Source organism: Budorcas taxicolor, chromosome 19 (assembly GCF_023091745.1).
Source record: "Budorcas taxicolor isolate Tak-1 chromosome 19, Takin1.1, whole genome shotgun sequence".
In the NCBI taxonomy this organism is placed as follows: domain Eukaryota; kingdom Metazoa; phylum Chordata; class Mammalia; order Artiodactyla; family Bovidae; genus Budorcas; species Budorcas taxicolor.
The window spans coordinates 50,521,512-50,534,270 of NC_068928.1; the positions used below are offsets into that span (position 1 = coordinate 50,521,512).

The window sequence follows — 12,759 nt, forward strand, 5'->3', positions numbered from 1 at the left end:
TTTTTTTTTTCAAATCAAGAGTTTTTATTGTCTCTTTAAAGGATCACAACTGAATCCATAGAACCATCTGCTATCTTGTTGTTTCTGCAGATCACTGAGATCTTATTCATCAGCCTGCTGAACTGTTCCTTTTTCAGATACATAGATACCATCCAAAAATTTTCTGATATCCTTGTTTTTAACTGTGGTGGCTTGCTGAATCAAAGCAGCTGAATTTGACACAAGTTCAATGTCATTTCCTTCAAGAATCAACTCATCTTTCTGGGCTTGAGATACTGAACAGGCAACCCCTGGCCTCATTCGAACCCTGCGTATGTATTTTTCACCCCAAAAATTTCGGATTTCCACAAGAGAACCATTCTCCTGAATAACAACGTTGATGGGGAAGTGGGCATACACCGACCTCATCTTGTAACAGAAGCCCAGTGTAACACCCTTGATCATGTTCTGTACGTGACTACAGATTGTGCGAACAGTGGCCAGTTCCTTTCTGTTTCCCCACCATTTGTCAACACGGATCCTCTTCTTTTTCTTTCCAAGGAGACTGAGTTCTACATTGATGTGATTGAAGTCCCTCCGCAGGGTGCCTCTGGGGCCCTTCACAATAACTGTCCGTCCCTTCAAGTTAATGTCGACATTTTCTGGGATGTCGACAGTCTGATTGCTGAGAATGGTCTTCATTCTCGCAGTAGATGCGGCAAAGAGCAAGCTGGTCCTTTTTAACCTATTTCAATCAGTCTCCATTTGCTGGTCTTTACGTAGAAGCTTTCCAAACAAAATGCTGTCCATTCAACTTGGAACTGCCGTTCACAAAGTGAACAGCTCTTTGTCGGTCAGTCGAGAGCAGTTTGTAGGGCACTGTCCGAGTGGCTCCCAAGTAGAGCCCAGCACCTCCTCGTGGTCCCAGAGTCCGCCCCGGGTGCAGAGGCTTCCTGCACCTCCTCGCATCCTGCAGGCAGCTTGGTCTGGTGTAAGCCATTTCCACTTCCATGTCTATATGGAAACCTTCTGGGCACTGCCACTTGCATTAGAGTGTCTCTCGACATCGTCCGAGACATCACTGCTATTGGAGCTTAAGATCATTTTATATCCTTCAGTCACTGGGGCAGCTTCAGTTATTGTCAGGTGGCAAGGTGGTAAACCCCCCTCAAGTGGAAGTTCTCCCATCCAAAGTCCCAGCAGCTGCCCCTAGGGGGTTGCTTACAGGCTCTTGCCCTCCACACAGGGCCACCATGGCACCCCACCTTCTACCCCACACTGGGTTCAGCCACCCTTCAGTTCAGTCACTCAGTCATGTCCGACTCTGTGACCCCAAGGACTGCAGCACGCCAGGCCTCCCTGTCCATCACCTACTCTCGGAGTTTACTCAAACTCATGTCCACTGAGTCAGCGATGCCATCCAACCATCTCATCCACTATAGTCCCTTTCTCCCGCCTTCAATCTTTCCCAGCATGCAGGGTCTTTTCCCAGCATCAGGGTCTTTTTCAGCCACCCTTACTGGTTTCCATTTAGCATGTTCCGAAGGGAAGTTATATGCCTTCTGTTTCTATAAGATGAGGTGCAAGACTGCACAACTGCCCTCAGAAGCCAACTGCAAGCCCAGGTTGTTACCTCTGCTCTTGACTGACAGCTAGGCTATAAATCAGATTCCCAAGACCGCCCTCCTCAGGTTCAACTAATATGCTAGAGTGGCTCACAGAACTCAGAGACAGTTTACTTACCAGATCACTTTTTATGAAAGAAAATAACTCAGCCAGATGAAAAAGAGCCCTAGAACAAGGTATGGGGAAAGGGCAGAGTTCCCATGCCCCCTCCAGTGAACACTCCCCATGTTGCGATGTTTACCGACCTGAAAATTCTCTAAACTCTGCCCTTTGTGTTTTATAATTGATTGAATCATTAATTCAACTTCCAAGCCCTCTCCCCTCCCTGGAGTTTGGGCAGTTGGAGGTAATGGGCACTGAAAAGTTCTAACCCTCTAATCACATTGGTTCTCTTGGCAGCTAGCCCCGATGTTTAGGCGGGGTCCAAAATCCAACTCATTGATCTAACAAGAGACATCTTTGTTGCTCTAATCAGAAAATTCCAAGGGTTTTAGGAGCTCTGTGCCAAAAGTGAGGATGAAGACTAAATGTATATTATACATAAATCACACCATCACAGGCCGATTCCAAATTGTTTTTCGGAAGAATGCTGGTCTCCCTATGGATAACAAATCCACTAGGATGGCCTTCAACTCTGTTCATTAACAGGCCAAACCAGGACTTTCTTGGTTAAGAGAACTAGAATAGAATGGGAAACTGTCCTCTGAAGACGTAGTTAACTTGGCAAACCGATTAGCCTGCACCCTAGATGAGTCTACTAAGAAAGAAAAACGAACATTAAAATCCTTAATATTTCAGTTCAACAGGTAAGAGTCCCCTAAGCAAAGTCCTCCCAGCCTTCATCATTATTTTAAGAAGCCAGAACATTGAAAGAAAGACTTCGAGACACCAAAGCGCTCTGGGCATCTTCAGTCACCCAATCCATCTTTCCAGTGTCCTCCCACTTCTCAGTGATGGGATTCCAGGAAATCAGTTTTTCCAAGTCTCCCTCTTAATTGGTTCAGAGAAACAACTCTCCAGACTGGGAATGAATTTTCTATACTGGAGCTACATTCTCAATGCTCAACCCCAGGACTACTGAACAGTCCCTGCCTCAGAGCTCAATTCCCAATTATGGAGGTCTCCAATAAACCTCAGCAAATCAAGAAAAAATGATCCTGAACCCACAACACTTAGTGCTCTTCCAAAAGGAGTGAACAGATCGTGCCCTTACACCAGACTGGTGGTGATAAAGTGAGGGGGCAGGTGGACACGCTGTTTAAAGTGCTGGATATTATGAATCTGAACACCAGTGTGCAGGCTTCAGTGTTCCTTTCCCAAGTAATGAATTCTCAGCAGACGATATCAGGCAATTATGCAGCATTATGTGGGAAGATATTGGATCCAGGGTTGGTGTCACATTCTAAAAATGCAATCCAGAACAACTGTCCACACGGCTCCCTCCCAGATGCTCCAAATTGCCTGACAGACCATTCAAGGTTTGGCAAGTGAGTTTCACAGAGCTGCCCACCATCTCATGGGTATAATTCCTGGTAATGATTGGCAGGGCTTCCCTGGTGACTCAATGGTAAAGGACCCTGCCTACGCTGGAGATGCAGCTTCCATCCGCTGGTCGGGAAGATCCTCTGGAGAAGGAAATGGCAACCCATTCTAGTATTCTGCCCAGGAAATCCCACGGACAGAGGAGCCAGGTGTGCTATAGTCCATGAGGTTGCAAAGAGTCGGACATGACTTAATGACCAAACAGCAACAATGATTTGCATGTATCACTTGATTCATCAGCTAAAGTAATCTTAGACAACCACACAGACTTTGATTTCGTACTTAATGAATAAGGAGGCATTTGTCCAATAGCAAATACTACTACTACTACTTGGATAAACACCTTTGGAGAAGTAGAAACTCAATTTCACAAGATGAGGGAACAAGCACAAATTTCACCCGACTCTCCTTGGCCCTTTGATTTATTCTGCTACCTTCAGGTCTAGGGTCATGGTTTAGAACCATCACACAAGCTAGTTGTCATATATTACTTTCGCATTCTGCTTTGCATAGTTTTGGCTTTTTGTTTCTGTTGTTTTTTATTTTTTTCCCCCATGCTGCATAGCTTGCATGATCTTAGTTCCCCAACCAGGGACTGAACTTGGGCTCTTGGCAGGGAAAGTGCAAAGTACTAACCACTGAACCACCAGGAAGCCCCTATTTTAAAACTTTGTACATGTTTCTTGTCAACCCCCTGCAGAAATGCACACTAAATAGAATGATGGTGACTCAGTGCCTTGAGATGACTGCTGATGCTTGTACTTTCTTTACAAGATATGATTTTAAGAGGGAAAATGGCTGAGAGTTTCTCCTTCTACTTTCCTTATTACTCAAACGTGGCCTCACTCAGTGTCAATCACTATGCACTTTCTCTCTGATGTGGGACACGATGTCCAGGCAAGGTCCTGGCATTGAGGGACAAAACACAATTCCACTAAAACTGATCAGTGATGGTCTCAAGGAAAGACCCGGATCAAAAGGGAGAGGGAAATGCGGAAATGAGCAAAGGAAAGCTCAATCAGAATGGGATCGCGAAGCTCTGAAGGGAAGGCTCTCTCACGCATGCGTCCCTCAGCACCACAGCTCACAGGCCCAGCGGGAAGATTTCCTGACTCAGAAACAAGCTACTCACTGCAGCCAATGGAAAACCAGATCCCTCCTAATTTCCTCCTCAGTTCAGTTCAGTCGCTCAGTCATGTCCGACTCTTTACGACTCCATGGACTTCAGCATACCAGGCTTCCCTGTCTATCACCAACTTGCCAAGATTCCCCAAACTCATGTCCATCGAGTCAGTGAGGCCATCCAACCATCTCATCCCGTCGCCCCCTTCTCCTCCTGCCTTCAATCTTTCCCAGCATCAGGGTCTTTTCCAAATGAGTCAGTTCTTCAAATCAGGTGGCCAAAGTATTGGAGCTTCAGCTTCAGCATCAGTCCTTCCAATGAATATTCAGGACTGATTTCCTTTATGATTGACTGGTTTGACCTCCTTGCAGTCCAAGGGACTCAAGAGTCTTCTCCAACACCACAGTTCAAAAGCATCAATTCCTCCTCCTGCTGCTGCTGCTGCTGCTGCTAAGTTGCTTCAGTCGTGTCCGACTCTGTGCGACCCCATAGACAGCAGCCTACCAGGCTCCCCCGTCCCTGGGATTCTCCAGGCAAGAACACTGGAGTGGCTTGCCATTTCCTTCTCCAGTGCATGAAAGTGAAAAGTGAAAAGGAAGTTGCTCAGTCAATTCATTCTAAAACCTAGTAAAAGCTGACCTTCCCCTTTGTCTCCTCCAACTTGCCACACAGTTTGCTTGTTCTGGTTTGAAATTCTGATTCCAACCAACTCATTTTGGCCAAAGATCTTATTTCATGCTAAGAGTCAACACCCTTAACGCAGGCTGGAGGTCCTGATGGCTGATCCTACCTGGGTTCTATCTCTAGAGGAGACCCGAATCTGGGCTCCATTCCTGAGGGGTGATGCCCGGTTGGGGGCCCATCTCTGAGGGATGATCCCAGCCTGGTCACCATCGCTGATGGGTTAGGTTGGGCCTGGTGACATCTCTGATGGTAAAGCCAGCTGAGCTGACTTGACCAGTTTTTAGAGGCACTCCAAGTGTCTAAGGAAATACAATTTCCACATTTTATGTGACCAAGGGCAAACTTCCTTCACCATGACCTATTTCCTCATTCCCACGTTCATACTGTACTTACAATGCGTCCAGGAAACACCAGTGTTTCTCAGCAGCCCCACCTCACTCTTTGCTCTCACTGCCCTGCCTGTCTCAGAACCTGATTGTAAGAAGGATGTCAGCACTGAACGAGAGATTGCGCTGCCTGCCCCAATTGTCATGTGATGGGGGGTGAGTCCTGGCTACTGCAGCCAGCCAGCACCTGGCCAGCCATGCAAGGGCTGGGGCCACCCACCATGCAGAAACACACCCCAGAGAGTGACAGCCCTGATTCCAGGTACAGCTTCCAGAACTTCAATCTTTTAATTCAAAAATAAACTTCACTGCATAAAATACAAACTTGGGGAAGAGCAAAACAGATCGCATACCACTCCATACTCATTCTCTTGGGCCGCCCTAGCCAGTGCTGAGGCCTAGCACTGACTGAGGTGCCCAGGCCGTCTTTGCTGGCTTGAGGAGCCTGAGCTGTAGAGAGCAAGGCAGCCCAGCGGCTGTCAACCTCCAACAGGGCTATGAGTGCCCTGACCCTGTCCCTCCATGTTCGACTGCTAGCAGCCTGTAAGCCACATCCCCATGCTCTCACTTGTGTCCCACACCTGAGCAGGAGGATAAATCCAGGTGCTCCCTCCTTTGGCACCTGTGGGAGGTTCAAACCTTGCCAGGCCCTGCCCTCAGCAGGAACTCACATGGCTCCTCTGATCTCGAGAGCCCTGAGCTGGGCTCCTGTCCTTGCTGTCTAGCCACTCCTGACCTGCTGGAGAGCCCCACCGTGTCCTCCCCAGAGACCCTGATGATATAAGCACTCAGCCTCCCCAACCGTGGTGTGGGTGGCTTAGTCTTCGCACCCTAACATAAGCTGGGATGGCTCCACCTGCCCTGCAGGGACCATGAGGACATCTAGGTGACCTAGATGCTGACCCCCCGCCCCTGCCCCACACCAGCCTGCTGTCTGGCTTTGGCTCCAGCCGTGTGGCTCTGTCAAATCTGGTAGAGCCTCACTTACTGAGTCAGCAGTGTCTACAACTCACAGGCATTTAGGGACAGGATTATGGGATTGGCCCTCCCTAAAGTGGCCCTGGGTTGTGTCTCAGCCTGGACCTGTGTGTTCAGAACAAAGCTGCATGTGACGCTAGGCTTAAGGGAATGACGTTGACTGCATTTCACCCAGGTGGTGGCTCCATCTAGGGGGGCTCAGGAGACAGACTCTGTGCGAGATATGGGTCCAGCGGATGGTCACTCCTGAAAGAGCAATCTCTAGAGAGAAAAAACAGGAGCCTGCTCCCCCACCTGAGTCCCAGGACATGTCCTGGGAAGGGACTCTCGATTGTAGGCCATCTGCTTGTCCAGCTCCAGCCCAGGTGCAGCAGCTCTGGTCCCTTGTCATTACAGCTGCGTCTCTGGCTTCTTCCCGGGACGGAGGTGGGGTGGCTGTAGCGACTGAGTCCCCTGCCGCTGCTGCTGTAGTCTCTTTAGCGCCCTGTAGGCGTTCACAGCCCGCTCCCTCTCCTCCGCCACAATCCTCTGTCTGGCCAGTGAGGTGGTCAGAGGCTGGGACATACTGCCAGGGCTTAAAAGCTTCTTCAGCATCAGTGATTTCTTGCCAGGCTGAAGAACAGAGAGAGGGAGGGTGAGGCACAGGTTCGGGAAGAAGGGGAGGTTAAGGAAGGGTCTAGGTCAGTCCAAAAGTCTAAAAGTCAGTCCGTGAGAACATGGTGCTCTCCTGTATGCCCTGGACCCAGCAGCATCAAGGGGCAAAAAGGGCAACTCCCCGAACCCCTGCTTACCTGGTCCCTACTCACGCTCATCCTGGGCTTGGCGGTCAGCTCTGGGGGCTGCAGTGCGACCTCACCAAACTTCACCGTGTCTGGAGGGCCAGATGAGCACAGCTGAAGCCTGCTGCCTACACAAGCCCCGCAGCCATGGCACCCAGAGCCAATGTTAGCCCACCCACTGACCCCGACACAACTGCTTCCAGAAAAGCTACCTTGGAGCAGCTCCTGCTCCAGCCTCTCTGCTGCCTTCTCCTCCTTCCTCTGCCGGGCCTTGTCCAATCGCCGCTTCTGGAACCTGGGAAGAGCACAGTGCTCCTCTTACTCCTAAACCCTCGGTTCACAGGACTCAGGAAGAGGCAGAGGTCACCCCTGCTCACAAAGAATGCTCCACAGCAGACCCCAGGGGCCTGCCTCCAAACCCTACGACCCACAGAGAGCACTCCTGAACCCAGCAGACCCTCCCAAAGTTCTAAGTCAAGGGTCCTCAGCATCAGTAGCCCTGGAGCCACGTGACAATGTCTAGAGATGTCCTGGGCTATTACAATGTGTGTGTGTGGCGGGGGTGCTCCTGGCACCTCATGGGTGGAGGCCAGGTATGCTGCTCACTGTCCTACGGGGCATGGAACAGCCCCCACCCCAGAGAATCACCTGCCCCAAGTGTCAACCATGCTGCTGAGTCTCAAGGGCCCTGCACAGTAGCATGTGTGATGTGGCTCCTTACTGTTTCTGGAATCAGCGTCCAATGAGTGCTGGAGATCACTGTGGCTTTTACTGGTACCTGGGACAGGTTTTATGTGATGTAATTTTCATTGGCTAATATGAGTACATGAACTATAAGTGGACACGGAGAAACTCCACAAAGCTGAAAACAATCAAACTTTTATAGCTTTAGGGAAATTTCTTCTTTTCTTTCTTTTTAAATTAAGGCCACACCACATGGCATGCAGGATCTCAGTTCCCCCAAGCAGGGATGGAACTCATGCCCCTTGCAGTGGGAGCACTGGGCTGCCCGGGCAGTCCCTGCTTTCAGAGAAATTTCTGATGAAAGCCTGGCTTGGTTCATGATGAAAGTTTCAGTAGAGGTAGAAACACATTGCAAAAAGCATTTGTTTGCTAAAACCACTGCTCAGCCCCCACCCACAGGCTCAAGAAGGTAGCACACAGCTTATGTCCTAGACTTCTCCAGGGCTGAGAGTAGGGATGGGCAGTTGGTGGTGGGCTTCCTCCTGGTGCCAGTATCTCCACTAGGAAGCTGAGTCTGAGAGGTCACAGAACTTGTCCAAATGACACAGCTATAGGCTCTCAAATCTTTTTGGGGCTGGAAAGGTCAATCCTGGAAACTGACTTCTGTGGGCCAGGCACAGTCCACCTGGTGGCTTGCAAGCACTCCTGGGAAGGAGCCTCACCTTTTTTCTACTTCCCTATAACGACTGGCCTGGAGGGAACAGCTAGCCCTCGCTTGGCTCCTGGATCCCTTGATGCTTTCCACAGAGAGGCACAGACAAAGCTAAGCCTTCGGAGTTCTGGGGATTCAGAGCCTCCCAGGTCAAGAGGCTGAGGTGCAGAGAAAAACAGCGACTGACACCAGGTCCTGCTTGCTCTGAATCACGGGAGTGGGGAGGGTGCCCCTTGGCAACGAGAGGCTGTCAATGTAGAAGACATTCAAGGAACCCCACAGCCTTGCCTCCCAGCCCCTCCAGCCCCCACTCACGCTTTCTTCCGCTCTGACTTCTTCTTGGGAGCAGCCTGCACCTCGGGCTGCCGGTTGGCCTGGTTCTTGCTGAGGAACAGCACATGCTGGGCCTCCTGTTCCATGCGCCGGACATAGGCCCTGTCGGACTCCCACTTCCTCTGCTTGAACTTGGGTATGGCAATGTCTGGTTCCACTCCCTTTGCTTCCTTCTCCAATGTCTTACTAAAAGCTGCCTGGGCTGAGGACAAACGGAGACCTCAGAGAGGAGAGTGAGGAAGGCAGAGGGGTGGACTGGGTGGTGCTGGGCTGGTCACCCATGTTCATCTCCCCTCCCCAGGCTGCAGAAAGGGAAGAGCAGACTCACACGCGAACTAAACAATCTCTAAGATGCCAGCTGGGGGCACCCTGGGGTGGCATCCCCAAAGCTCACTGGCACACATCAAAGACATCCTCTGCAGCTCAGCTGAAAAAAGTGACGAGACCTTAGGTATCCATCACTAGGTGACCAGCTGAATGATTCCCTTTATGTTCATCCAGAGGTGTCACTGCACAGCTGCTGAGGAGAGCTTCATGGAGTTATGGGAAAGGGCATGGAGATCTACAAAATCCACTGGAAGGGAAAACCCAGGACACCAAACAATATACAGAACGAAAGTATAGCTTTTACTAATATGTGAATGTGAAATATGTATAAGACTAACATGTGAATAACTAAAATAGGCATAACATTTCCCCTGGGAAGGTAAAAAGAAGATGAACAGTGATTTCTTTTAGGGGGAGGGAACAGGATTCAAAGACGTCTCACCTCATACCTTTCAGAACTGATTTCACCATATACGTAAGTTTATATTTTTTAAAATAATTTAACCCCCTAAAAGTGCTGACTCTATACGGCATGGTTCAGAATGTGCCATCATCCATCTGGGTCAGTGACCTCCCCTACCCCTCTGCTTCCTCAATTCTTTACTTCGCTATTGATTTGGCAGCCATCTAACCCCCAACAAAAAGACTAAGGTTCACAAAGAAATGACAAAATAGCATTGCTGCAAAATCAGTGTCATGTTTAGGAACACATACACCTATACGTGTACATGAAACACAAACACTCTGGACCCAATTCCCCCAGCATTCAGGGAGAGGCTGACAGGTGGGCACCCTAGCTGGCCTTGGGGAAAGGGGCAGGGTGGGGGTGTGTGGAAATGAGCTTCCTAGAGGGTCTGATCAATTCCCTCCATAACCTCTGGAGACCATCCACTTCTCTCCACCATGACTTCTGCACTCTGGTCCAAGGAACCATCATCATAGTAAGGCTGGCCTGCAGTGTCCTCTCATCCCCTCAATCCTTACATAGCGACCTTTTTCTTCAAGTAAATCTGAACTGACTGTCCACTCTGATTTGTCTCCACTACTCTTGGGGGGCAGTAGTAGAAATCAACACTTCCATCTTAGCCCATGAGGCCCCAGGGGCTCCTTTTGGAGCCTCACCTGAAACCACCTTATCACCTGCTGCCACCCACCGCTCTGGCCATGGTGACACCAGCCTTCAGTCAGCCTTCCACATGCTCCTGCACCGTCTGAACTGCTCGTGCCTGGCAGATTTCTTTTGCCTGAAACGCCACTGAATACTTGTGCAATTAAGTGGATTCAAACACACAAGGCTTTATGGCCACCCAGCATAGGCCTGCAGTTACCCTCTTTCTTCCTCTTCTTGTTACTAATAGGATTTTTCATCTCTTGCCGGCTCCTCATAATCTCTCGTAGCCTGAAAGGAATTTCCTGTTCATCCTGGTTCTTGGGCTTGCAATTCACTTTCTTCTTTTCTTTGCTGTGAAGGAGAACACGGGGGTGAAACAGGTCTCAAGTGGAGCATAAACAGAATCAGAGAAACCGAAGCTCAACCTGGAGAAAGAAACTTCGCAGGCTAACCCTGGCCGCTGTCGTGCGTGCCGCTCAAGGGAGCACGACCTCGTCCTAGCCGGCCCAGAGACTGTCCCTGGACCTCCCAGGACCCTGCGTGGAAGGACCTGACTTCGTCCAGGATGACAAGACGGCGCCCGGAAGGTGACATGTGCCACACCGGAGACTCCGTCACGCCTCTGTCGACCCAGCTGACCCTCCGGGACGCCCACAGCCCGGACCCGGCAGCGAGCTGTGCCCGGCATGCGGAGGGGCGCCGAGGTGTCTTCAGGGCAGTGAGATCCGCACCCACCTGCGCGGTCCCGGCCGTGGCGCCGAGCGCTGCTTCCCCAGCTCTTGCTGCCTCCGGCCCTGCGGTCGCCCTGGTCTCCCAAACCCCGCCGTTCCCGCCGGCACCGCCGTCGCCGCTCCGCGCCGGAGTCCGGCCATCTCTCCAAGCACGGGGTTCACAAGAACAGCCACTTCCGCACTCTCGCGCGGTCCCGCCCCACGCCCGCCACTTCCGCTTCCTGCGCCCATCGGCGCCGTACGGCTCCCTGACGGGTCGGGATTGGCCAGGGCGGCCGCCTTTCACGGCCGCCTGCGGCTCGTGCGCAGTGAGCCAGGCCGCGGGCAATGCTGCTGAGGAGGGTAACAGGGGGAGGCCGGGCGGTGATTGCCGCTATCCTCGGCAGGGCAAGTACAAGTGGGCACGGGGACGGGATATGTTCGGGAGGCTGGGCCACATAGGGGCCGAGGAGCCCCGCTCTTCCGGCCGCTGATCAGATCTCGGGGTAGTGCCGGCGGGTTCTGCGCTCGTTCCCCCCGTCCAGTACCTGTTGAACAGCTGCTGTGTGCAAGGCCTTTGGGGAAACCTCAGTGAATAGGAGCTGATGCTCCTCGCTGGAGAAATTACAGAAATAAAGTTTGGGCCCTTGTTCAGTGCCCTGGAGACAGAGCAAGGGACCAGGGTGGGGGGTCCAGGTGAGGAGAAGGCTGCGCACTGGACCTTGGGAATGACTTGGGCTTCTCCTGTGACAGAAGGAAGAGGGATGAAGAGGTGATGCGATTAGTCAGGATGGTCACGGGAGGGAGATGTGGGAGTACTGGTTGGAGAGGGAGAGGTGGCTGTTTGGCCTGGAGGTCACAAGCCTCCACCTCTGCCACAGTCCTGACCACCAGGCAAAGGCATCTTAGCTGGAGATACAGTCTCTCCACTCACCATCTGCTGGAGTGCCTGCCTAGTGCCAGGCCTTGAACCCAGCCTCTCTCATGAACTTATGGGTCATCCTCGTCCCAAGCGTCAGGTCCATTTTACAAATGGGAAACTGAGTCTAAAGACGAAGTAACTTGTCTAAGGTCATGCAGGAATTAAGGAAGCTGAGAAAGACATGGAGTCCCCTGCCAGTGACAGGAAGCCAAAGTTTACCCAGAGCAGGAGGCGAGTGGGGCCTTACCAGCTTCCTAGAGACTCATGTGCTTATCTGCATCCTTAGTGGCCGCTGTCCAGCTGGGACTGGTGCCAAAAGCTTCCTGGAGGCGGCAACATTCTTCACAGGATCCAAGTCCGTGAAGCCCACAGAGAGTTTGGGAAGAACCATGTGGAAGTGGGGTCCCAAGCAGGTGCAGCGGGCACCAGACAGCCCAAGTCCTCCCTGCCAGGTGGGGGCCCCTCAGGACCCCTGTCCCCACCACCACCTGAGCTCCAGCCGCCCACCAACTGCTGCATGAGCGGCTGCCCCAACTGTGTGTGGGTGGAGTATGCAGATGCGCTGCTGCAGCACTGCCAGGACGGTGGGGAGCAGGCCCTGGCTGCCCTGGAGGAGCACGTGACTGATGAGAACCTCAAGGCCTTCCTCCGGATGGAGATCCAGCTCCGCATTAGGAGAGGAGGCTGAGCCACCTGGCCAGACACCCTCACCCTGACACACTCAGAATCCCGCACCACCACCTTTATCCACGGCCCGTTCGTGCTGCTGGTGTCGGCAGGAGTAGGAAGAGTTGTTCATTGACTTTGCCTGAGAATAAATACATTCTCTGTGGTGGTTAGACAGCAGGCTTTTGTGTCATCAT

At 51.7% G+C, this 12,759-nt stretch overlaps 3 protein-coding genes across 3 annotated transcripts; 1 reads left to right on the forward strand and 2 right to left on the reverse strand.

Moving 5' to 3' along the window:
* Nucleotides 1-2: 2 nt before the first annotated feature.
* On the reverse strand, nt 3-719 carry LOC128065001 (60S ribosomal protein L9-like). The gene has a single exon (XM_052658060.1). The coding sequence runs from the start codon at nt 679-681 to the stop codon at nt 103-105; it is 579 nt and encodes a 192-aa protein (XP_052514020.1). The 5' UTR covers nt 682-719; the 3' UTR covers nt 3-102.
* Nucleotides 720-5,609: 4,890 nt separating this feature from the next.
* On the reverse strand, nt 5,610-11,144 carry CCDC137 (coiled-coil domain containing 137). Its single transcript, XM_052658197.1, has 6 exons — nt 11,000-11,144; nt 10,482-10,615; nt 8,809-9,028; nt 7,310-7,392; nt 7,110-7,189; nt 5,610-6,930 (listed from the first exon to the last, which is right to left on the reverse strand). The coding sequence occupies exons 1-6, from the start codon at nt 11,134-11,136 to the stop codon at nt 6,709-6,711; spliced, it is 876 nt and encodes a 291-aa protein (XP_052514157.1). The 5' UTR covers nt 11,137-11,144; the 3' UTR covers nt 5,610-6,708.
* A 126-nt stretch (nt 11,145-11,270) lies between these two features.
* OXLD1 (oxidoreductase like domain containing 1) lies at nt 11,271-12,742 on the forward strand. Its single transcript, XM_052658565.1, has 2 exons — nt 11,271-11,382; nt 12,183-12,742. Exons 1-2 carry the CDS (start codon nt 11,323-11,325, stop codon nt 12,582-12,584), a joined length of 462 nt encoding a protein of 153 aa, XP_052514525.1. The 5' UTR covers nt 11,271-11,322; the 3' UTR covers nt 12,585-12,742.
* Nucleotides 12,743-12,759: the final 17 nt, after the last annotated feature.

What these genes read in the sequence shown, in the direction of transcription:
- CCDC137 (XM_052658197.1), bottom strand. Translation starts at nt 11,136, where the DNA reads ATGGCCGGACTCCGGCGCGGAGCGGCGACGGCGGTGCCGGCGGGAACG. An exon ending in CCACGGCCGGGACCGCGCAG is followed by an intron (nt 10,616 to 10,999) that starts GTGGGTGCGGAT and finishes TCTCCTTCACAG; the next exon opens with CAAAGAAAAGAAGAAAGTGA. An exon ending in AAGTCAGAGCGGAAGAAAGC is followed by an intron (nt 7,393 to 8,808) that starts GTGAGTGGGGGC and finishes TGCTCTTCCCAG; the next exon opens with GTTCCAGAAGCGGCGATTGG.
- LOC128065001 (XM_052658060.1), bottom strand. Translation starts at nt 681, where the DNA reads ATGAAGACCATTCTCAGCAATCAGACTGTCGACATCCCAGAAAATGTC.
- OXLD1 (XM_052658565.1), top strand. Translation starts at nt 11,323, where the DNA reads ATGCTGCTGAGGAGGGTAACAGGGGGAGGCCGGGCGGTGATTGCCGCT. An exon ending in TTGCCGCTATCCTCGGCAGG is followed by an intron (nt 11,383 to 12,182) that starts GCAAGTACAAGT and finishes CTGCATCCTTAG; the next exon opens with TGGCCGCTGTCCAGCTGGGA.